Genomic DNA, 25,291 nt, shown 5'->3' with positions numbered 1-25,291 from the left:
TTTTGCAACTGTGGATGCACAATATTCCATTACATCCATATATCATTCTCTCATGATTAAACACTGATTATGTACTAATAATTCTCCGTAGAACGGGTCACATGTGCCCGCTCCATGTCAGACAATAATGCCTATTTATTAATACAGAACATCGGGTCAGTTAAATCCGTAAACCGGGTCATACACGCCCGCTCAGTGCCTGACGATGATACCTATTAATTGACACTAAGTACCAGATCACACACGCCCGCTAATCACTTAGGCTTGGCATCTAGTATCTTTAATCACTCTGGATATAGGGTCACAGTCGCCCATTAATAAATATCCTTTACTCTCCCAAGTGTTTGTTAGGCTTGGTACCCTAGTGTCTTTAATCACTCTGGATATAGGGTCACAGTCGCCAATTAATTAATATTATTTTAATCCCACAAGTGTTCATTAGCTTTTGTAACTCTGTATGCCGCCGGGTATCTTGCATGAATGCCCCCTTAAAATATCGGGTCACACGCGCCTACTTAGTGCTTGGTATTAATGCCTCTTACACATCCATGCTTGCCGGGTCACATTCGCCCACTAGGCAGCTCGGTTCCATGTATGGCATGGATACCTATGGATACCAAATCACACGCGCCCGTTACTCAATATCTTATAATCTCCTGACGTTGATGTACATACATAACATTGTATCTCTATAATGTGGTCATAACATAGACATAAATATACACACTACACACGCCCAACAGCATGCATAGCGTGTCTCCTTCCTGACGCGCGTTTCGCTGTGGGCTTAATCATAGCTGGTTATGTAAGAAATTGTAAATCAAAGAAATTGCTTAGATTTTGATGGGGAGGGGGTATTTTTAATTAGGGCATTTAGCAGAACCGTAACTAGACTTTTTGGTGCCCTGTGCCAGAAAGAGCATTGGCACCCCCCTCATTTTTCAAAGGGACATAATGCACCCAAAAAAGGGCCATGGCTTCATGGGGTAGGTCCAGGTAAGAGATAGGAGAGGCCAGGAGATGCTGGGGATGAAATAAGAGGAAGATACAAGCAAGAATGATAATGAACAGAAATTTGACAGGCTCAAACAGCGCCCCCTGACCTGTGGTGCCCTGTGCGATGGCACCGGCCGTACTACCCTAGCTACGGCCCTGGCATTTAGGTTAGTGTTGGGCTTGCAGAAATTAAATGGTGTTATAAATGTATCATTTTTTGCTACTTTAAAACAAGCTTTTGCTAGATATTGATGTAATCCTGCAATGCCAGACTATCGGTGGTATTCAATTAGCCCTGAACATTTTTCAGACACTAATGGATTTCCCGGGGCTATCCAATTATCCCTGAAGTGCCAACCGATGTCGGCACTTATCGTGGATTTTTTTTTGGGACCTGATGTGTCATGAGACAAAATCCACGGAAAGTGTTTTTTTTGCCACCACAGAAACGAAAACACATAAGTCCGTGTACTTATCACGGTTTCTTTGTGTTTTCAGCCAAAATATCCTATTATTTTATCCGAAATAATAGGATAGGGAGAAAAAAAGCATTGGCGAAAAATGGGGTTAATCGTAGAAAAAAAATCCCCATTCTTCGCCGTTCGTGGCTAGTTGGATATCCCCCTATATAGTAAAGGCAAGGATGTGGATTTGAAAGCATAAAGTTTGTATTTCTATTGCAGAATATTCCAAAGTTTATGTGTGGTCATTAGTAAAGGGTTGTCACATTTTTGGGTAACCTCTTATGTAAAATGTTCATGCTAGTTTGTGTAAGAGAGCAGAAGGTCCCCATGTCAGATACAACCACAGGGAATAGAATAAGTGCCAGCCCTCATTAGCAGCATCAACAGAGCCCAAATCAACAGCATTTTGCTAACCCCACATGGGTTTAAGGCATTATTACGCTGTGTGCCAAAGAAAAATGGGCAAAATTAAATAGCATTTCATCAGGAAGATTGGCATATTTGTCTGGCCAATTAATCTCATAGACTCATGTGAAGTCAATAGACAATCTGGAAGTGAGATATTCTGAATAAGGGTATTATAGAAGCATTGACGCACACCCATATTTAGTAGTGCTGGACATGTGTATCCAACAAGTTTACTTTGCCTACTACATGCAAAACTGCTGTAGATTCCTTTGCTGCATAATAATTTGGAATGGAAGAGAGAAGAATGCACAGCATTGTGAGAGGCTCTCCTTTGCTCAGAAACCTCATGCAGAATTGGGACAGATTGCGGTGATAGGATACATATCATCATACGTCAGTCATACTGTACTGCAATAATGAGTCATAGTTAATTATCTGTCTGGTTTATGGTCTTTTTGTGTATGTTCTCATCACATAATATAACCACCTCTTTAGTGTGTTTAGATAAAGTTCAAATGGTTCATTATTAAATAGATTTTTTTTTTTTTTCTCCAGGTGGTATTTGCAGTTGGTGCACTGGCAAAAGCAACCTATGATAGGATGTTTAAGTGGTTGGTCAGTCGAATTAATAAGACCCTGGACACCAAGCTGGCCAGGCAGTTCTTCATAGGAGTTCTAGATATTGCTGGCTTTGAAATATTTGAGGTAAGGCCACTGATTTTATTAGTCTCTCATGTATCCAGCTACATGCAAGTACTTGAAAGGTATTAGGGGAAGGTTACTCAGGGGTTGGGCACACTGAAAAATATCTCGCTAATAGTAACAACTTATTTATAGTTCTTTCTTTTATTTTTTAACTTCTGGTTAAAACTAATCACCACAATCTAAAGATATGCAGAAGACAATAGATTATTTGTTGTACTACTGGAGACAGTACACAGAACACAGAAAAAACAATAAAGGGCGCTGTGATTATAACAATAATAGATGAGTAATCCGTCTGCTGCTCTCTGGTGACTAACCACTCTAATGGAATAAAACAAAAAATCAAAAAAATGGAAGAAAGCGCAATGGAATATGAAAATGATATATTTAATATATTTAAAATATTACATTAAAAATAGCTATAGCACAAATGGCAAGATAGACAGATTTGGACCATATATATGTCCACAATAATAGTACAATAACTGTATAGATAATATATTCAACAATACTATATACTAGGGATGTGCAGGCTCGGATAGGTTCGCGTTTGCACGTGGAGTTCGGATTTTTCCCTCCAAAAAAACGGAACTCAGAACGAGGCAAAACGTCATCTTACATGGACGAACATCATCATTCCTGGACAAAAGACCATGTAAGATGACGTTTTGCCTCGTTCTGAGTTCCGTTTTTTTGGAGGGAAAAATCCGAACTCCACGTGCAAACTCGAACCTATCCGAGCCTGCACATCCCTACTATATACATAAATTTAAACAAAAAATCTAAAAAATATATACTGTATAAAATTTGATGATCAGATTATTAATCTGAATGTATCTCCATGGAACATGTGTCCATATACCTCTATCCGATGTTAGAGGTGTATAAATAATCCCAGATAGTAGGAAAGGAGGACTAATGAATAGCTTGATCACTTATATAAGCTACACTATAACAGTTCATTTGAATGGTGGTATTGTGCACAATACAAGATGACCTGTTTATTTGGCTCCTGATTTTCACTCCAAATGAGAACAGAGGGCAGTGTCCGGAATGCCGCTCTGATAATATATGTCACCACACGGAGGGATAATCTCCTAATGGTATGATGGAACTTCTTATAAAGCACCGGGAATGAGTCAGTCCAGGGTGATCACTATTAGTGACTCATTCCCGGTGCTTTATAAGAAGTTGCATCATACCATTAGGAGATTATCCCTCCGTGCGGTGATATATATTATCAGAGCGGCATTCCGGACACTGCCCTCTGTTCTCATTTGGAGTGGAAATCGGGAGCCAAATAAACAGGTCAGCTTGTATTGTGCACAATACCACCATTCAAATTAACTCTTATAGTGTAGCTTATATAAGTGATCAAGCTATTCATTAGTCCTCCTTTCTTGCTAACTGGGATTATTTATACACCTCTAACATCGGATAGAGGTATATGGACACATGTTCCATGGAGATACATTCAGATTAATAATCTGGTCATCAAATTTTATACAGTATGTATTTTTTATATTTAAATTTATGTATATAGTATGTTGAATATATTATCTATACAGTTATTGTACTATTATTGTGGACATATATATGGTCCAAGTCTGTATATATTGTCATTTATGCTATAGCTATTTTTAATTTCATATTTTAAATATATTAAATATATAATTTTCATATTCTATTGCGTTTTCTTCCATTTTTTTTTTATTTTTTAGTACACAGAACACTAAATACTAGATGGTCCGTCCCCATAGCACTCCCCCCAAGTTTGCTTTGTCTCTGAGCCCTTGATGCTATATTAAAACCACCTAGACATATATAAGGTCAACTTGCGGACTGACAAGACTTATTTATTAACTCTTGGCGTGTTATCTCAAGTATGTTACAATGCATTTACACAATGACAACTACTAAAAAAACAATATTAACAGTATGGATATATAATGAAAGTGAATATTGTTGTGTGAATGACGTAGTAAAATCATGCATGTTGGTTGCTGACATTTGTAATAAGGTGTTGTATGTCAGAAATGTACCCTCTGCTGCACTGTGACCGTTATAAAAATATAGCTTTTTTTTTTGTTAAAAAAAACAAACATTCACATGCTTGTAGTGATTACTCCTTCTGAGCTAAGAGTTAAATGTATTGAGATGTCCATTCTGAAGGTCTGCATTGGGAATATGTAGTTCCCTACAGTCATTTCCAGATCTCTCAGTGAAGAGGTAACCGTTGTCTTGACTGTTGCTGATTGTGTGCCTGTTGTGTGTCTTTGTCCTCCAGTACAACAGCTTTGAGCAACTCTGCATCAACTTTACCAACGAAAAACTGCAACAGTTTTTCAACCACCACATGTTCGTCCTGGAGCAGGAAGAGTATAAGAAGGAGGGGATCGAATGGGTGTTTATTGACTTCGGCCTTGATTTACAGGCTTGCATTGACCTCATAGAGAAGGTATCACTCCACATGATGCACTATATGTACTGAGAAGTCTCAAACAAAATAGAATTTGCATTGACAAGTAGAAATTAAAATCATTATTTAAAAATTCGATGTAAACAGCTGTGAATTGACAAATACAAAATAAGGTTCTACATTAATCCTACAGTCTAGGCCTCATGATAAGTGAAGTCAATACAATAATCTCTGTCTGAGTGGATATCTATGATGTTTAGGCTGAGACCAAAGAACATTCTATGACAAAGGAAACACTTTGTTCCTATGGTTTAGTTCTTGAAAATCCAATGGGATTAGTAGTATTCTCGATGATCATTGGAGCCATGAAATAGGCAGTTTGGTGTAAATTGTCTGACAGTCTCAGTATTTCTTTGTTGACTTGTTCTTGTTATATAATATTGTCGACATCTATGGAAGAAGACAAAGGCGACATCCAGGGCTATTTGTCTGGAAAAATAGGTTCAGGAACTGTGGGTGGAGCTATAGAAAAACAATGATATATATTATATAGCCTTATATATTATATATACATATGTATATAGTATTTAGAAAAGAAGGCACTCAAAAGGGACTTTAAAATAAAACTTATCTTATGGAAAATACATTTTGGCCCATGACAGTTAATAAGAGGCTCAGGAACTGAGTTCCTGCTGAAAAATAGCACTACCGACATCTTGTAGAAAGCTTCCAGGTTATAATAGTGAAGCATCTGAATGGAACATATAAATGACAACTTAATATGCTTTTTAGCAAATCCTCTTTTATTAATTCAGTTTCATCAAGCTACAGTATATATAGTAACCTTCAATATGTTCTTATCATGATGTTATTCCCAGCCTTTGGGCATCCTCTCGATCCTGGAAGAAGAATGTATGTTTCCCAAGGCATCAGATATGACCTTCAAAGCAAAGCTTTATGACAACCACTTAGGGAAATCTCCCAACTTCCAGAAGCCAAAAGTAGATAAGAAACGCAGATATGAACCTCATTTTGAACTTGTCCATTATGCTGGAGTGGTGAGTATCAATCTCTTTATTACTGTAAGAAGAATCTATTTCAACAAAACACAATTGTAATTGCAACAGTGTTAATCCATTCCTCTGTATTTTTGTACAATTATAGAGTTCCCCTCATTCATTTAAATATTTCTGTAGTGTCCACTAGTAATTGTGGACCCAGCCTCTGTCAGGTCAACCTCATTGGGTCACCGCCACTGTCTTACCAGCTCTCTCTCCATCCCCTCCTTCCCGCTCTTTACCCTTCTCCTGTCCCTATTCCCACCCCCTCCTATCCTATTACTAATACTTACCCTCCTCCGCTCCCGGTGCCCTTATTTTTCTCGGGCACTCGGGTCAGAATCAGACTGGACAACATAATATTTTATTTAAAAAAAAAACCCAGGAAAACAAGAAGTGTGTGACCTGTAGCTTCACTCTCTCACTCATTAAACAACTCTACTTCAAAGCCCTCATCTCCTACCGGGCCTTCAACTCCCTCCTCGCTCCTGATTGTCACCCACTTCATCTCCAAAATAGAGTCCTACACCCTGACAGCTCATCACTTCTAAAAAAAAAATTGTGTGTGTGTGTGTCGTCTCCTGGAAATTGATTGGTCTGACCGTTTTATTTACAAAAATCCCAAATAATGGAAATCAGTTGCTGAGGCAGTTTAAAGATGGATTCTGACAATCAGACTTTATTTGGACAGGTACCCTACAACATTATGGGGTGGTTGGACAAGAACAAGGATCCCCTGAATGAAACAGTTGTTGGTGTGTTCCAGAAATCCTCTAACAAACTGCTGGCCAGTCTGTACGAACAATATGTCAGTTCCTACTCAGGTAACACATGCCTGATAAAAATACTTTTATTGAAGGCAACTCAAACCTTGTTAGAAATCTACACATACCAGAGGATTAGTACACATAAAGCTAAAATAAGAAACAACGGAGCAATATTGGTGCCCCATATCATTCAGGCATATAAATAAATAGCTATATAAATACATGTAACTTATTCCAAATAGTTTATCTGATTATGTTAAACATCAGCCAATGGACAGTTTCAATGCTCAAGGGCACCCAATGCCAGCCACCAGAAGGAAAGCTAGCCAATTGTTGTATTTGTTTTTTTATTATTTATTAATAAACAACATAAAATATACACACAATAGTGCATAGAAATATCAGCTTATCTGAACAACCGAAGGATAAAGTCACACTATCACTGCCAGTCCACAATCAATAGGATCACAGGTATGTGACATTAGGGCTGACAAGCGAGATCACCAGACAGAGCAAGTTTGAAGATATTCAATGTGTTTCATCACAGAGACTTCATCAGGGGTGTCAAGACATACATACGTGCTAATCTAGAGTTGATCTGATAGACTGTCCACATATATTTTGAAACTTAAAGATTTGTTACCTCTGAGAATGACATATGGAAATAATTATTACTCCTGCAGATGGGCAACAAAAGGCTGGAGTGAAAGAAAAACGCAAGAAAGCAGCTTCATTTCAGACAGTGTCTCAGCTTCACAAGGTAAATAATAAAATGCAATGATGTTCTAGTCTGGCAGCTTATACAGTATAATCAATATAATGGTTTATGTTGCACAGATATGTATAATAATAAATTATTCATAAACCGCCTTTCTCCAAAAGGACACAAAATGTTGTAAAATCCAGCTTTCCTTCAAAGCATAGATACAATGGATGCCTACTGCTGTCATCATAACTTTGCTTTACTCAGGCAACAATTAGACCTCATTAATCTAGAGCAGTGGTTCTCAAACTCGGTCCTCAGGACGCCACACAGTTCACGTTTTGCAGGTCACCAGGCTGGTACACAGGTGTATTCATTACTCACTGATACATTTTAAAAGATTCACAGGTGGAGCGAATATCTCACTTGTGATTCTGTGAGGAGACCTGGACTGCACTGTTTGGGGTCCTGAGGACTTAGGGCCTGATTCAGAGCCGGACGCAATTAGCGCTCGCTCGTCCTGAAAATAGGGGTGGCTATTCAAATGAACCGTTCGCTGTTTGCGGTCTGTTCACGCCTCTAGGTCTGAACGAGCGAACAAAACTTGCGGTCGTTTTTTGGGAAACTACGGCCCCTGGCCGCTCGCATCCTACGTCATGTCCGCTATTTATTAGATGAATCGAGTACATCGACCAGGGTATGAGCTGCTCGCTATTCTTGTGGTTGGTTTTTGCTACCACAATTTTGCGAGCAGTTCAGGCTATAAAATAACCCAGTGACGTGGTCAACGACGCTGATGTTTTAATTATGCACACCCATAAAACGCCCGTTTTGACCTTTAAGCACGCCTGCGATCGGATCTCCACTCCCCGTTTTCAAGCACCTTCCCCTGTTACCACCCACATACGCCTCATTCTGTCATTCAAATTATCAGGCATTCGCTATTTTGCGAGCACATGAATTTCAGCCGCACTGACTGGTTCGCGCATGCGTATAACGATCCGTACGCATGCGCAGTTGGGCAAACATCGCTCGGAGCGAACGAGCTGCCGCTTACATGTGGCTCTGAATCAGGCCCTTAGTTTGAGAACCTGTGATCTAGAGTAAGATTTACAATGAAAGCAAATGTATGATTTGTTGCCATGAATTATTGAATGTGACTTGAAAGGGGTCCCCAATACAGGACGCTTCTGATCTGAAAATATTAAGCAACCTATTTTAAATAATGTTCTACCCTGGAACCTGGGGGTGACAATATGAAATAACGAACATATGTAATATTGGGTGTTAAAAATGGGAGAGCGTAACTACAAATTTGAGGTATATACATACATACTATATTGTAAGAATATGTCCATACTCACTAAAACCCATAATTATCTTTGGATTGCAATCTTATGATGTTGTGGCTTATTATTTTCCATATCGTACCGTGTTTCCCCGATAATAAGACACTGTCTTATTTTTTTTTCTGTTAAAAAAAAACACTATAGGGCTTATTCTCGGGGTAGGTCTTATATTAATCAATATTGACAGCAGTGCCCCCTTATGCAGGCCCCCTTGTAGAAGTGCCCCTTATGCAGGCCACCCCCTTGCAGGCCCCCTTGTAGAAGTGCCGCTTATGCAGGCCCCCCTGTAGCAGTGTCCCTTATTGCAGTGCACTTACCTGACTCGCCGCCGTCCGGGATGTCGCTCTCACCTGCGCGCTGACTGGATCTAACATGATCCAGCAGGCGCGGCCGCACAGGATCCTCAGCGCGCGGGTGACGTCATGACGTCACCCGCACACTGCATGACTGGGAACGCTGGGCTCTGAAGCGTTCCCAGCTCAAAATGAGTTCAGGTAGGTCTTATTTTCGGGGTAGGGCTTAATTTGGACCGGGTTACAAAATTAAGGGTAGGTCTTATTTTCGGGGTAGGTCTTATTATCGGGGAAACACGGTAGGTATGCATGTGCAAGAGGAAGAAAACTAGTGTGATATGTAATACAAACATATACTAATGGAGTGCAAAAGTCCATGGGGGCGATTCAATTGTTTTTTTGGGCGTGCTAATTAACGAGCGTCCAGTTTGCTTTTCAAATGTTCAAATTGAATTGCTCTGTCGGGCGTCTAAAAAAACAAGCTGCCGGCTAAACATTTCAATTCCCCCCCATATGTCATCCAATAGGGAATTCCAATGCGACTTCTGTATACCCCTAAACAGAAAGGTGGAGGCAATAATTCAGGGCAGACCCCTTAGGAGATGTGCTTACTTTAAATTAGCTTTCAGTGTGTCATTTAGGAATCCTCCAAATGGCAATGTCATGGTAGGTGTTGGTTAAATGTTCATATGGAAAGAATAATAATTTGCATAGTATATTGCAATAAGAACATTTACTATAGAACCTACTATTAGAATACTGTATGTATGTATATATATATACACATGTCAAATTTGCATTTATTCTCTTCCATTTAGTGCCCAATATTAAACATATTTGTAATTACTTATGAGCCACTGAATGTTTGTACTTTCCAAGAAAGTAGTGCCCTGACTATATAAAATATCCACATATAAGTCTGTGAGGAATCTCTGTCATGGCAAGGCTAGGATACAAGGAGTGACAAAGTATTGTCTCTGTGAGTGTGAGGTAGTTAAGACTTGCAGTGATGTTTAGTTACATCCATTTCTTGAACATCACTTTAAGTCTGTACTGCTTCCCGCTCTACTGCTCACACCAGAGATGAGATCAATGAAACAAGATGGAAAATAGGGTAAGAATCTGCAATTGAATAAAATTGAATTTTATAGGCTTAATGGTGATAAATTATTGTTCAGTAGACAAAATAGCTGTCTCCTCAGTGTGACCAGTAATCATAAAATATATTGTAGACGTCAGGGTGTGTTTAACTCTATTTGAGATTAGGGCAGCTTGAGCAGACACCGTTTATGTGGTGTTGTTTAAGTGTTGGAGGATGTGATGATTTGCATATTATAATACAAGTTGTACTAGAGAACATGGGCTTTATAGGTAATCACTTTCTGATCACATAACTTCTGACCTCCATAAAAAAGGTGATGGATTGACCCTCCATCTAGTGCTGGTACCAGGCTGTCAGTGACGGCTTCCAATTCAAAGGCTGTATTCAGTATCCCATTAAATGAATTGATTTGTGGCTGTCACTCTTACAATTTAAATTTGGATTGCTACAGGAACCAGGCTGGGGACGGAAATATAGTTCTCCCTTGCAACTGTTAGAAGGGTTATGGATTGAAAGATCTACAGTAAAAAGGTAGACAATGTCTAGATAGACACTGGATGTTAGACAGTCAATAGGTTGACAGGGATACAAGGTCGACAGGGACAAAAAGGTCGACATTTAAGAAGGTTGACAGTTACAAATGGTCGCCAAGATCAAAAGGTCGACATGCATATGGTCAACATGAAAATGGTCGACACATTTAAAAAAAAATTAACCCTAATGTTCACCATAACCCTCCCCTTGGTCCCTAACCCTCCCTCCTGGTGCCTAACCCTAACCGTTGGGGTAGGTACCTGCAGGGCTGTAGCTAGGGTAGTGCGGCCGGTGCCATCGCACAGGCACCACAGGTCAGGGGGCGCTGTTTGGGCCTGTCAAATTTCTGTTTATTATTATTCTTGCTTGTAGCTTCCTCTTATTTCATCCCCAGCATCTCATGGCCTCTTCTACCTCTTCCCTGGCCCTTCCCCATTAAGCCATGGCCCTTTTTTTGGTGCATTATGTCCCTTTGAAAATGAGGGGGGTGCCAATGCTCTTTCTGGCACAGGGCACCAAAAAGTCTAGTTATGGTTCTGGGTACCTGTGCCTAACCCTAACCCTCCGGTAAGTGCCTAACCCTCCCTCCTGGTGCCTAACCATAAACCTCCGGTAAGTGCCTAACCCTAAATAAAAAAATGATGTGTCAACCATTTGCATGTCGACCTTTTGATCCCGTCGACCTTCTTACATGTCGGCCTTTTGTCCCTGTCGACCTATTGTCTGTCTAATATCTGGTGTCTATCAAGACATTGTCTATCTATTTACTGTAGATATTTAGATAGGTTCTGCCCAATACAAAAGAAAAACTCACATAGAAACATGGGTCAGACAATGAAGACAGCCCCATCAGCTGCACCTATAGTAGTTAGGCCCTTGGACCAAGTCATTTAGAGTGCTCATACAATATTTGGTATATCTATGCTCAGAACAAGCCTGTTAAGTTTTAGTTAATATTAAAAAAAAAAAAAAAAAAAAACACACTTGGAGGAAGCCCATCACAGAACAAGGCTAAACATTTATTATTAATAATTTGCATGAATAAATCCATATTGGCCTTTTTTTGTTGTTGTACAGGAGAATCTGAATAAACTGATGACTAATCTTCGCTCAACACAGCCTCACTTTGTGAGATGCATCATTCCTAATGAGAGCAAAACTCCAGGTATGGGTCAACTGGGCCGCTAATTTAGGACACTGCCAACTGCATTACTGATATCTATATAATAATAATAATAATTGTGTAAATTCTGTCCCGTCTGCAACATGCGTGTGCCCACATGGCATTATTAGCAGAATAATATATGGTATGTGTACACCATAATGTAAGTGGTTAAAGATATGTAGTCAAGGACTATTGTGACCATACAAAAGATGCAGATCACTTCAAATATTCTTAAACTGACAACAGGGAAGTAAGTTATTCCTCATGACACAATGGTCTTAATTAAAGCTATAATAATAGCATCCCCATTTTTTTATTATATTTACAGAAGATCATACATTGACATTTGCTAAGAGGGTTACTAAAGGACTTAATCTAAAACCACCACCAACAATACGGTTAAAAATAATGGAGAGTATGATTATATTATGTGTAAGCATGAACATGTGTTATATAATTATATATAAATATGAAATGTCCTTGAGAAGCTTAATGTTTTTACTGTGATTTTCATAACTGTTATTCTTCAGGTGTTATGGATCCTTTCATGGTCCTTCACCAACTAAGATGCAATGGAGTCCTGGAGGGCATTAGAATTTGCCGTAAGGGCTATCCCAACAGACTCCTGTATGCTGATTTTAAGCAGAGGTAAGTAAGAGATGAACCCTCAGTGTAATGTTGGATACACACAAGTCTATCCAGTCAGACGGCAGTTTGTTTGGTAAAATCAGACAGCTATGACTGCACACCCAGGCTGTTAATAATTGTATGTCGACTGTATTCTCAGACATGTCTGATAGTGATCCAATAAATTTCATAAGATCATTTTCAGTCATCTTAAAAACATTTTACCCACGAGGCATTATGAGCCTAAGCTGCCAATATCCGACAATGTCAGAATTGCTTTGTGCGTGTCCAGTAGAATTCATCCTACTCTTACTGTGTCCACAGGTATCGGATCCTCAATCCTAATGCTATCCCAGATGATAAATTTGTTGACAGCAGAAAAGCCACTGAAAAATTATTGGGTTCATTGGACATTGATCATACACAATACAAGTTTGGACACACTAAGGTACATCTGCCTCTTATATAGCTTCAAATAATTAATTTTGCAGAAGCACTAATAATATGCAGGGCAAATATATTGTAGAATTATTAGAACTGTATTTTTCTATCACACTGTTGGAGGACACTGGACCCTGGGGATGTACACATTGGCACTTTAATTATACTGATGTGTTAATTCCTTATTTCCATATCCCCATCATGCTGTGTACTTTTTTTTTATATATTTTTTATAGTGTCCACAGCACAGGGTGCTGTAAGCTTCTGCGGGCCTGTTATGTCTCCACGGGCTTTGGCTTCCTCTGGGCCTGTGTGCTATTAGTTTCTTGAAGAACTATGTTGCAAGAAAGCCTGATATCAGAAAATTGAATGATCTTCTAGCCTAGTATGACAGTGCTTCTCAAATCCAGTCCTTGGGACAGTGTATGTTTTCCAGGTCTCATCACAGAATCACATGTGAAATAATTAGAACAACCTGTGGATCTTTTAAAATGTCAGTCTGTAATGAAGAAACCTGTGCTACAGCAAGGAGATATGGAAAACATGCACTGTTAGCGTGTCCTGAGGACTGGATTTGAGAAGCACTCCTGCTCTATGAGGCCTAAAAAAGAAGTTGGCCTGTATCCAAAGAAATGACTGCTAGATGAATCATTGCTGTGATTTGCAGCACTTACATTGCAGTAGAAAAGCCAAAGCTTACAATATGAAGGCTTATCCTACAAGTTTGATGAGAGTCTGGTGGGTGGTGTGGTATGGTCTTTGGCTGAGCAGCTATGTCGGACAATCATTTGGTCTTCAGTTCATATTATTGCCAACTTTTACAAATTAATTGTTTGCGGTAAAGGACGCCAGATATGGCATCCAAACTCTGTGAGCATACCTTCCCAATGGGGCAGTTTTGTGTTGTCCTCAGGGTCCTATGTCCCCCAATCAGATGATAGCAAAAATGTTAATCTGTCAGAAGGTCGACAGTAACCATATAGACATGTTCAAACTGTAGACACGCAACATGTCGATATCCTCAGCATGCCAACATGGTCACAATTTCAACAGTGGAACTGTTGCTATGTGAAATATCAACATGCTGAGGATGCAGACGATTAGGGTTAGGCACCGCTGGGAGGGTTAGGCTGCGGAAGGAGGTTAGGCTTAGGCACTATGGGGAGGGTTAGGCTGCGGAGGGAGGTTAGGCTTAGGCACTATGGGGAGGGTTAGGCTGCGGAGGGAGGTTAGACTTAGGCACTATGGGGAGGGTTAGGCTGCGGAGGGAGGTTAGGCTTAGGCACTATGGGGAGGGTTAGGCTGCGGAGGTAGGTTAGGCTTAGGCACTATGGGGAGGGTTAGGGGTTATGGATAAGTGGAGAAATACTTACTGAAACACCGGAGCATCACAGGATTGCTCCAGAAGTGACTGTCAAATGGCTGCCGAGACCCAAAAGAAAACGCAGGAGCTGCCGCCGGCAGAAGGTAAGTGACCACTGGGCTACCAGGGACAGCTTGTTGACAGTTCATTATGTCAACATATCGTCTGTGTAGACATGATGAATGTGGACATGGGCGCTGTCGACAGTTCGTCCATGCTGCATGTCCACATTCTTTTGTCGTCAGGATGCCTGTCGGCATAATACCGGTTGAAAAATCATATCACACTCAGTAAAAATGGTATAATTATACTTATGTTAAATCCATTTCTCTGAATCCATTAGAGGACACTGCGCGCCAACCCCTTTACCCTCTAGCTCTCATATTTGAAGTTTACATACTGTAAGTTAAATGTTAATTTCTGGGAGATGTCGCTTCTCTCTGTCTTTCCGTTTCTTCTCTGGTTCTTGTGTAAAGATCCCTTTATTTTGTTGGTGGAAATGTGAGTGACAGATATGTACTGTACGCTAGATGACCCAACTATAATTTTTAAATTCCTTGGAATATTTTGTATACATTATTGGAGATTACGTTGTCATTTTGAATAGATAATAGACCATGATCATTTTTTTTAAAGAAAAGAGAATTTTATTTTTCGTACAAAAAGTGATGTGTAATTTATGAATGTGTTTTCATCATAAAACAGCATTAACGACAACTAGTCCAGTGTGTATCAACTAGTCCAGTGTGTATACACTATTGCGCGCTCCTGCGCCTCATTCATTGCATCTTCAGATCAGCGTACAGTGCAGGTAAATCTGAAGATTCAAGGAACGACACCATGGATGCGGCGGGGAAATCACATATCGAGTGGTTGTACACCAGGTCATGCAGTGTGCACGGACCTCCCGATATATCGTCTAGTCTAATCAGCCGTCGCTGGATACAAACATCATCTAGTGTGTACCCAGCTTTACCCTAATGTTTGGGAGTACTGCAAAAAAAAAAAGAAAAATATCCTGCATGTGTGCTCCGTACTCATCTTGGCATTGTGTTCTGTCTTACTATGGCTTTCAGTTGGCCTTTTTGCATGTAGCCTTTGGGTTTGTGTTTTCTAGCTAGTTTTACAACCTTATCATTTCAACTGACATTTGATGGAACATCGCGCGTAGCAGAATGATTGATTATATTACAGACTCCCCAGACTAGGCAGCTGTTGGTGTTATATTTCATAAAATCTGACACCAGCATCTGTCCAGTTTGAGTTAAAACACAGGTATGCTTTGTGTGCCGAGTGTGGGAGTTTATTACAAAGTCCCATTTACTATACATCTGCTTACTCTTTGTTATAGTCAATAACTTTTTTTTTTTGCTGTAATAATTCTACTACTTTTTCAATTTTAGCTTTATTTTAAGTATCCAATTAACTTTTTTTTCACAGTGGAGTCCTGTGCCAAATCTGGTAGTCATTCCTGCACTCAGATAATTGAGCACAAATATTAATGGGAATATTTGGCTTGTCTAGGTCTTTTTCAAAGCTGGGCTTCTTGGTCAGCTGGAAGAGATGCGAGACGAACGTCTGGCCAAGATTATCACAATGCTGCAAGCTAGAAGCCGGGGTAGACTTATGCGGATTGAATATGGAAAAATCATTGCAAGAAGGTATCGTGATCACAATGTTTTACTGTGAGAGTCAATACTGTAAAATCAGTTTTGAGCTTCCAAACAGAAATTGTTGAAATGAAATACACCCAATACTTGCATATTTACCTATCAAATATCACCAACTACAGTCATGACTGTGATAACTCCTGTCATTGCAGAGATGCATTGCTGGTTATCCAGTGGAACATACGAGCCTTCAACGGGGTTAAAAACTGGTCATGGATGAAACTATTCTTCAAGATTAAGCCTCTGCTGAAATCAGCACAGACAGAGAAAGATATGGCCAACATGAAGGAAGAATTCCTGAAGTTGAAGGAAGCTCTGGAGAAATCTGAAGCCAAAAGGAAAGAGTTGGAGGAAAAACAGGTGACGCTGATCCAAGAAAAGAATGACCTTGGTCTGCAGCTCCAAGCAGTAAGTCATACTCCATACTTTGATGCTGACGGTTCATGAAATATGAATTTTCTATGATTCACTAAAGTTGATATCTATTTACATTAAAAGCGCAACTTGCCTATATTTTACCCTTTGGTTAATAGTATACAGTTTGACTAATTTTTTGCAATGCAATTATTTCAATTCCTTGTGTTTTTTTACCTGTAGAAATATCGTTAACAATGGAGATACCAAAATGATATTCCATCTGTTTTATTGTAGGAACAAGACAATCTTGCAGATGCAGAAGAGCGCTGCGACCTGCTAATCAAGACCAAGATTCAATTAGAGGCCAAAGTGAAAGAGCTAAATGAGAGAGTGGAAGATGAGGAGGAGATGAATTCTGATCTGACATCAAAGAAGCGGAAGCTTGAAGATGAGTGCGCTGAACTTAAAAAGGACATTGATGACCTAGAAATTACACTGGCTAAAGTAGAGAAGGAGAAACATGCAACTGAAAACAAGGTAAGGGTAGATTGGTTAATTATATGTGCTCTATTCATCAATGGATACAAAGGGCGGAATTCAATTCTTTTCATCCCCTATCGCGCCCGACGGAGCTATTCTATTCTTGCTCCTGCCGGGCGCGATCAGCTGCCAAGTGCTACATTTCAGCTCGCAGCCCCTGGGGGATGAGAGCTGAAATGTGCGAAAAGTGACATGTTTGGGCGCCCAAACATCACTTTTCGCGATCGCGCCCAGCACTTTGGTCGGGGTTAGCCGATTTATGCGGCTAAACCCGACCACTTTGGGTGCGATCAGCGTGAAAAGCTGGCACAATTGAATAGCGGCCCGCGATCTCCTGTCACTTTAGACGGGAGATGCGGGCTGCGAAAGCAATTGAATTCCGCCCAAAGTGTTCATTTGTAAATAAGAATATAGACAATTGGTGGTCACTGGTTAAGTTTTGGGACAGCTTGTGTGCTGAAAACTTAAGATAGGTACACACTGTGCAATAATCAGGCAGTGCAGCAAATTTTCAGCTGCTCACTCCAATTATTGCACTGTGTATACAAATCATTTTCTGATTTGCTTATCTGATCTGGATGAGTAATTATTGTACATGATGTCTGACACAGTTAATTTAAAAATGTCATCTTTGATGATCTTTAGGACATAAATAGTTAAGATAGGAACAGATAATTGAATAGTGTGTATACTGGACATCACATTTTCTCAGGATAGTTTCATCTTCAGAAAAACAATTGTGAATATAGATGTAAGGTGTGTACCTAGATTTAGTTGCTGACCTCTCGATCTTCCCATCATTAGGTGAAGAACCTTGTTGAAGAGATGGCTGCTCTAGATGAGATCATTGCTAGGCTGACCAAAGAGAAGAAGGCCCTGCAGGAAGCTCATCAGCAAGCCCTAGATGACTTACAGGGAGAAGAAGACAAAGTCAACACACTCACCAAGGCAAAAGCTAAGCTGGAGCAACAAGTGGATGATGTATGTTATTCCACTAATAGTGAGATCTAGACTAACATTGCTCTAATAAATACATACAAATCTTCACAAATTATCCATAGAATTATCATTATGATTATTTTATTGAAGTAAATCCAGATTATTTTACTACCTATGTGCCTGCAGTTGGAAGGGTCTCTGGAACAAGAGAAAAAATTGCGCATGGATTTAGAGAGAGCAAAGCGAAAGCTAGAGGGAGATCTGAAACTGACCCAGGAGTCTGTGATGGATCTAGAGAATGACAAGCAGCAACTGGAAGAGAAACTGAAGAAGTAAGTAACAGAGAATAAGGAGCTCATAGTCACCAGAAGCAGCTTGTAAGAAATATGATGATACTTGCATTGGCTATGTCAGATTATGTAAAAGCTCATGAGTTGTCGTGTTGTATCTTCATGGACATAGTCATACATTTCACTGTAAAACACTGGCAGGCGTCTTCAAACTACAGCTCCCATGTGTTCCAGGTGTATTTGGAAACGCAGACCATCTTTGATGACCATCATAAATGGTTCATATTAAAATAATGATATTCCTGATCTTGCAATCCCAACTTTGACAACACTTCTCATGAATTTATTGTTTTCTACAGAAAAGATTTTGAGATAAGCCAACTAAATTCAAGGATTGAAGATGAGCAAATTATGTGCGCTCAGTTACAGAAGAAAATCAAAGAACTCCAGGTAGTAAAGATGTCTAATGTTTGATTTGCAATACCGCAATTAAACATGTTTTAGATTGATCGATATATAGATCTTTTAATTTAACAAAAAGAAAATAGCTATAAAGCTTTGGGTAATTTTAGTGTTAAAAATAAGTTTGATGCATTTTACTAATAGCTTATTTTGCCACTAAGGCACGTATTGAAGAACTTGAAGAAGAGCTGGAAGCTGAGAGAGCTACCAGAGCAAAGGTGGAGAAGCAGCGCTCCGAGGTTGCCAAAGAGCTGGAGGAACTGAGTGAGAGGCTAGAAGAAGCTGGTGGGGCCACTTCTTTGCAGATTGAGATGAACAAGAAACGGGAAGCTGAATTTTTGAAGCTGCGCAGGGATCTGGAAGAAGCCACTCTACACCACGAAGCTACTGCTGCAGGCTTGCGGAAAAAACATGCGGACACTGTGGCTGAGCTTGGAGAACAGATTGACAGTCTACAGAGAGTTAAGCAAAAACTAGAAAAGGAGAAGAGTGAGATGAAGATGGAATTGGATGACTTGTCTTCCAACATTGAGCAACTCACCAAAAATAAGGTTTGAATGACATTTTATCATCATCATTATTATTAACCTTTATATGGTGGCACAAGGAGTCTACAGCGCCTTATAAAGTATAAAAAACAGAAAACAGTGCAAACTTAACAAGAAAATAGTGCAGAAGACCTCGGCAGAGTGCATTATTTGCTTAGGCTTGATATCTATATTAAAATATTTCTAAATTGTGTCTTGAATTACAGGGGAATGCAGAGAAGTTGTGTCGCACATATGAGGATCAGCTAAGTGAGGCAAAGTGCAAGGTGGATGAATTGCAACGACAGCTAGCAGATATCTCTCTACACAGAGCGAGACTGCAGACAGAGAACGGTAAGGTTACTGCTAACATCAATGAATGCAGAGTGCATTGCTCATCATTCATACTGGTCCTTTATCTGTTTCTTGTGTGTAGGAAGGCCCCTACTGTGATATATTCCCAGATATTAGAACTGACAGTATATTGCTCATGCCAAATATTTCACATGGAAAAAATTGCAAAACAATCTTTAAATGATTAAATAAAAATATGAATCTGACTTTCTTTAATTGATAAAGACAACCTCATCCACGTGGAGTATATATTTAGTAATCAAGGCAGAATATGTTTCTGTATTAATTGGGTTACTTGAAATAATCCTCAGGTATATGAAGCCCTCATTCTCTTAGCTATGATGATAGACAAAATCTTTTAAACCCAAGTTATGATGGAATAAGGATATGTCAGCTTGTTTAATGATTGTATGCCAGATATTTATGAGAGTTCCAACAGTATTTACAATGAAGTTGTTAGGAAATGTTTTTTAATTATAGAAGTTAGGAAGGCCTTCAATTAAATGGTAGCTCATGCTGGTTGTTCTGGTCGTTCCAGATCAGTGGACAAAAGTGGCAAAATGCATAAACTGGAAACAGCCATTGGCCCAGAGATCATGATCCTTAAAATATGCAGTCTCAGCAACTAATAATGCATAAATCAAGTTTGCAAGTAACTTTGTATCAGGCCAACAATATGTGCTGATCTTTGTTATAGCTAATAGTTATTGTAATATATGTGCTGCTACTTAGGTGAACTCACTCGACTTCTGGAGGAAAAGGAGTCACTTGTCAACCAGCTGAGTAGAGGCAAAGCTTCCTTCACCCAAACCATTGAAGAGCTGAAGAGACAATTGGAAGAGGAAACAAAGGTGGGAAATGTCTGCTATAGAGCCATACTGTTCATACCATAATTGTATGCTGTACTGCGCTGTGTGTAGGATATCACGGTTATAGGCAAACCTAATCATTATCCCCTGCCCAAACAGTCAAAAAATGCATTAGCGCATGCCTTGCAAGCTTCCCGTCATGACTGCGACCTCATGCGAGAACAATATGAGGAGGAACAGGAGGCAAAAGCAGAGTTACAGAGGTCTCTATCAAAAGCAAATGCAGAGGTAGCCCAGTGGAGGAACAAGTATGAAACAGATGCCATTCAGAGGACAGAAGAACTGGAAGATGCCAAGTATGTTTCCTTATTGTTCATGCTGTGAAGTGGTTTATGTCATCAGTCATTTTTGCATCTGCAGATAAGGTTAATATATATGTATGATTTTTTATTTTCCAGGAAAAAGCTGGCGGCTCGGCTACAGGATGCGGAAGAGGCAGTAGAAGCTGCTAATGCCAAGTGTTCTTCATTGGAGAAGACCAAGCATCGCCTTCAGACTGAGATTGAAGACCTGGTTATTGACTTGGAGCGAGCAAATTCGGCTGCTGCAGCGTTAGACAAAAAGCAAAGAAACTTTGACAGGATCCTCTCAGAGTGGAAGCAAAAGTATGAGGAAACTCAGGCTGAGCTGGAGACCTCACAGAAGGAGTCCCGCAGCCTGAGCACTGAGCTCTTCAAGCTGAAGAATGCATATGAAGAGTCTCTGGACAATCTAGAGACAATGAAGCGGGAAAACAAAAATCTACAAGGTAAGAAAACAAAACAGAGAACATGTATGGGAATAATTGTTTGCCCATAACAGATAAACTGCCCACTAAGGGAACACTTTCCTGATTTCCTGTCCCACAATTACACAGGTTATCTTTAAGTATATGTTTGTCTCTCTTTGGTGCCATGTTAACTTGGCATTATGGTTAGCAGAATTAATAAACTTTGATGGAGTCATGCATAATAAACTAAGCCACAAGTTTTCAGCATCCTGGAATTTCTTATAATCTCTGTTTTGTCTAACTCTACTCTAGAGGAGATTGCGGATCTCACTGATCAGATCAGTGCCAGCGGCAAAATGATTCACGAACTAGAAAAAGTAAAGAAGGCCCTGGAAAGTGAGAAGAGTGACATCCAGGCAGCTCTAGAGGAGGCTGAGGTGAGTGATCGCAGAAGTTTATCTTGTCTGGGCAATTGTTCCAGAATAATGTCATTTGGGCAAGTCCAAATTCTGTTAAGTTTATATTACTTTACAGGGAGCTCTAGAACACGAAGAAAGCAAGACCTTGCGGATACAACTGGAGTTGTCACAGATTAAGGCTGATGTGGACAGGAAACTAGCCGAGAAAGATGAAGAAATTGAAAACCTCAGGTAAGTCTATTGTTTCGGGATTAGACAAAATGAAGTGGGGTGATGCTCATTATATGCAGTTCATCTATTCCATATCACTACTTTGGAGGTATATAATGTAGTTCCCCAATATGCAAACAGCAGTCCACTTAGAGCTTGATAATTTCATGAAGCCAGTAGGTAATGTTCTCCCACCTCTTTATAAGGCAGCCCTTCTGATTTCAGTCACTCTGGACTGGTGAATGTAATGTCATGGCATCTGCAAAGTAGCTGTTCTCCTGAGTATCACATAATATGGACAGTGGGGCTGATGTATTTTTTTTAATAAATGGCATATGAAATAAATGAGATAACACCTATTTGAATCACATGGGGTGGTTACACACCAGGGGGTAAATTTACTAAAGTGAGTGTTTTTAGAAGTGAGTTTTAGAAGAGATGTTGCACATAGCAACCAATCAGATTCTACTCAACATATAACTAGCACCTTCTAGAAGATAATAGCTAGAATCTGATTGGTTGCTATGGGCAACATCTCTTCTAAAAACTCTCACTTTAGTAAATTTACCCCCTAGCCTTGAAAGCTAAAGAGGCCTTCTTTGTGCAAAGAGAACCAATCTTGAGCCGTTAGCTTTGTATATACAAGAGGTGTCTAAGTTTCCTCAGCTGTTATCAACTTGATCTGTTGGGTTGCTCATCGCAAAACTTTCAGACTGTTGCTGAGCAAATCAGGCTCCCCCATCCTGAAATATTCTGCAATACTCTCACAAACCTGACAAGTATTGCACATGATTTCAAGACTGGATTAATATGCGGTTTAATCCTTGGGATTTAAAATGATCAGGGATGGAAACCCATTTTTTTTGTTTAAACGTTTTTAAGTTTTTTTTTTTGCATTACTGTTTTAACGAAAAAAAAATGGACTCATGCTTGTTATATTATTACTGTGAAACATTGCCATGTATTAGAAACCTTGGTCAACCATGTTTTAATGCTTTCCAACATTAACAATCCACATTTTTCAGGATTTTAAGAGGGGTATTCAATATGAAACGTAAACTTCGCTGTCGAAATGTTTACGTTTCATATCGGAGCTTTTACCTGCGTTAAAGTATCGGGCGCGCGCCCGCTGATACCCGTGTTCAATATGAAACTAACGAAAATGGGAGCCTGCGAAGTGGGATTTGCGTAAAGTTACAAAATTTTCCTTAAAAAAATTGTAGGACCCCCCTAAAGTTGTAAAAACATGGGGGATCACTATGGGTACCCCCGTTTTAGCCTGTAATTGAAAGTCGGGGATTTAAATAGCCGCAGCAGGTGTTTTTTCCCGACATTGAAGAAGTGATGCAGAAGAGCAGTTAGGTTATTTTTGTTTTTTTAAGTGGTCCCATCAAATTTGGGGTACATGAAAATGGGTACTAGCATATTTTGATGTCCCTAAAGTAAGTTTTTAAAAATTCTGCATTTGTTCACTTGCCGCTATAAATCTATTCTAGAAAATACTTGCAGAATAGCCATGAACCTATTTCCCTATTGTTAAACAATTTTTTCCCATTTTTTTTTTCTCACCCCAATTTTTAAATTAATTTTTTGGGGCGTCCCTATTGTTTTTAAAACTTTGTTTGACACAGTTCATTTTTAAATGTCATTCCCAGGGGTGCAGGCTATTTTTTTTAAGCCTGCACCCCTAAACCCCAATTCTGCTGTTTTTTTCGACACCTATTCAATGGTGAAAAGTTATCCCCGTTTTTTATCAAAGACTTTTCGAACCTGTGAAAAGTCTTTGAAATTGAATACGGTGTAAAACTAAAACATGCGATAATGACGGCATAGGTGCGATATTAACGCAAAAACTGAGTTTTCGCTCCCATATTGAATACCCCTGTATATCTCCTCAAAAGAGCCAGACAAAGGGGCCTATGTATCAAGCCGTTTTTTTTACATAAAATTATGCAGAAACTAGTTTCTGCATAATTGTATGTAGTATACCTATGTACTAAAAGCACAATGCAGGAGATTTCACAGAAATCTCCTGCAAAATGCTAATTAGTGTTGCAGATCGCAGTCCCCATTATTATCAATGGAGACTACAATCTGACTACTATGCACTAAACTCCAAAAAAGCAAAGCTTTTCAGAGTTTAGCCACAGTAGTTTACACCATCTGAAGATGGTGTAAACTACTGTAAGCCTATGGGGGCTCCAGGGGCAGGAGAGAGATTGAAAGACCCTGGCTGGCTCCAGAAGCTGACACAGTGTCCGCGTGCACAGTGACAGCTTCCCCCGGGGAAGTCTTTTACTTCTGTGAAAGACTTTCACAATTTGCCCAGGATATAACTCGCAGGGACAACGGTTACTGCAACCACTGTCCCTGCAAGTTTCTCCTTGTTACATAGCAGGGATATTTTCATAAAAAAAATTAAATATCCCCTGCGAGTTGGACCGTAAATAATCGCGGCAGTACTACGATTTTTAGTACATAGACCCCTAAGTCTTTCTTCCTTCCACTCATCTCAGTAGGACTGAAGGTTCCGATTTGAAATAAACATGAAGAGATTAAACTATGAGGTGTATCTCTGTGTATTGCCTCTTTAAGGTGTTGGAGTTGTTTGCCCTTGAAGCTTGAGAATGTTAGTTGTGGTTTTCTCCTGTCCTATAGGATTGTTAGGGGAGGAGTTTGTGGAGTCTTAGCTGATGCTAGACTGATTCAGTACCTCTCTGATCTTATCTACCCACCCTAGTTCTCTGTTGTGTGTGAATTTACTATATTGGTTCAACTCACTCAAATGAAGACCACAAGCAACAGGAATGTGGAATAATACCAGGGGGATTTCCCTTATAATAGGCTTTTTTTTTTTTATAACTCAGTTGGTTTAAACCAATCAACCCTGAAAATGTTGGTACCAGTTTCCTCCCATTCCTCAAAAATTTGTATCTGGACTAACTCAGACAAAACCCTTTTGCTTAGGAGTCACATTTGCTTAAACTTGGCTATCCAGACCATGGAGCTTGCTAGTAGGATTTCTACCATGGTGACTTATATGTTCTGTTGTAGATATGTGAAGACTTTTGCATGTGTGGTCTACTATTTTTGACTAATTTTCCTTTCAGTTTAATGTTGTTATAAAAAGTCTTTGTCTGAGCTTCCAGGCAGTTCCCTGCTCTATTTATTCTTCCGTTCATGCAGCAAACGTTTATGGACATTTCCATAGCACATTATTTTTAATAACTGTATTTATTGTAACAGGTCTGTTCTGTTTCTCCTTTTCAGCATCATAGCTCTTATTTGGAACCTGAATTTGGTTTGGTGCGGTCTACAGCTACTTTTCGGCTCGTTACTTATTCATTTCCTATACCTATTCATTTCTTTTAGATTTTATTGAAAAGCAATGAATGGAAAAAATATGTTCACATTAAGGGCCCTATTTTGAGTTGAGTTTGCAATTTTGCAACTTGGCATAATCAGATAGTCCTGCAAGGGTACAAATTTAGAATGTGCTGGTAAATCATCCTAGCCATAAAACACAGCGGTAAATTAGAGCTGCCCATGAT

At 39.6% G+C, this 25,291-nt stretch overlaps 1 protein-coding gene across 1 annotated transcript in view; it reads left to right on the top strand.

Moving 5' to 3' along the window:
• MYH7B (myosin heavy chain 7B) overlaps positions 1 to 25,291 on the top strand; it is a 61,620-nt gene that overhangs the window by 23,165 nt on the left and 13,164 nt on the right. The window contains exons 15-35 of the mRNA XM_088480696.1: positions 2,424 to 2,573; positions 4,861 to 5,031; positions 5,871 to 6,050; positions 6,742 to 6,874; positions 7,501 to 7,577; positions 11,876 to 11,963; positions 12,494 to 12,611; positions 12,915 to 13,038; positions 15,919 to 16,055; positions 16,217 to 16,472; positions 16,716 to 16,958; positions 17,766 to 17,942; positions 18,087 to 18,232; positions 18,550 to 18,640; positions 18,814 to 19,203; positions 19,407 to 19,533; positions 20,266 to 20,384; positions 20,502 to 20,698; positions 20,801 to 21,150; positions 21,424 to 21,548; positions 21,646 to 21,761. Of these exons, the coding sequence (XP_088336822.1) occupies positions 2,424 to 2,573; positions 4,861 to 5,031; positions 5,871 to 6,050; positions 6,742 to 6,874; positions 7,501 to 7,577; positions 11,876 to 11,963; positions 12,494 to 12,611; positions 12,915 to 13,038; positions 15,919 to 16,055; positions 16,217 to 16,472; positions 16,716 to 16,958; positions 17,766 to 17,942; positions 18,087 to 18,232; positions 18,550 to 18,640; positions 18,814 to 19,203; positions 19,407 to 19,533; positions 20,266 to 20,384; positions 20,502 to 20,698; positions 20,801 to 21,150; positions 21,424 to 21,548; positions 21,646 to 21,761 (3,515 nt within the window). The remainder of the gene's footprint in view (positions 1 to 2,423; positions 2,574 to 4,860; positions 5,032 to 5,870; positions 6,051 to 6,741; positions 6,875 to 7,500; positions 7,578 to 11,875; positions 11,964 to 12,493; positions 12,612 to 12,914; positions 13,039 to 15,918; positions 16,056 to 16,216; positions 16,473 to 16,715; positions 16,959 to 17,765; positions 17,943 to 18,086; positions 18,233 to 18,549; positions 18,641 to 18,813; positions 19,204 to 19,406; positions 19,534 to 20,265; positions 20,385 to 20,501; positions 20,699 to 20,800; positions 21,151 to 21,423; positions 21,549 to 21,645; positions 21,762 to 25,291) is intronic.

The sequence above is a fragment of the Taudactylus pleione genome, unplaced genomic scaffold (genome assembly GCF_031769625.1).
Source record: "Taudactylus pleione unplaced genomic scaffold, aTauple2 ptg000256l, whole genome shotgun sequence".
NCBI lineage: Eukaryota > Metazoa > Chordata > Amphibia > Anura > Myobatrachidae > Taudactylus > Taudactylus pleione.
This window is presented reverse-complemented; position numbering and strand designations above follow the sequence as displayed.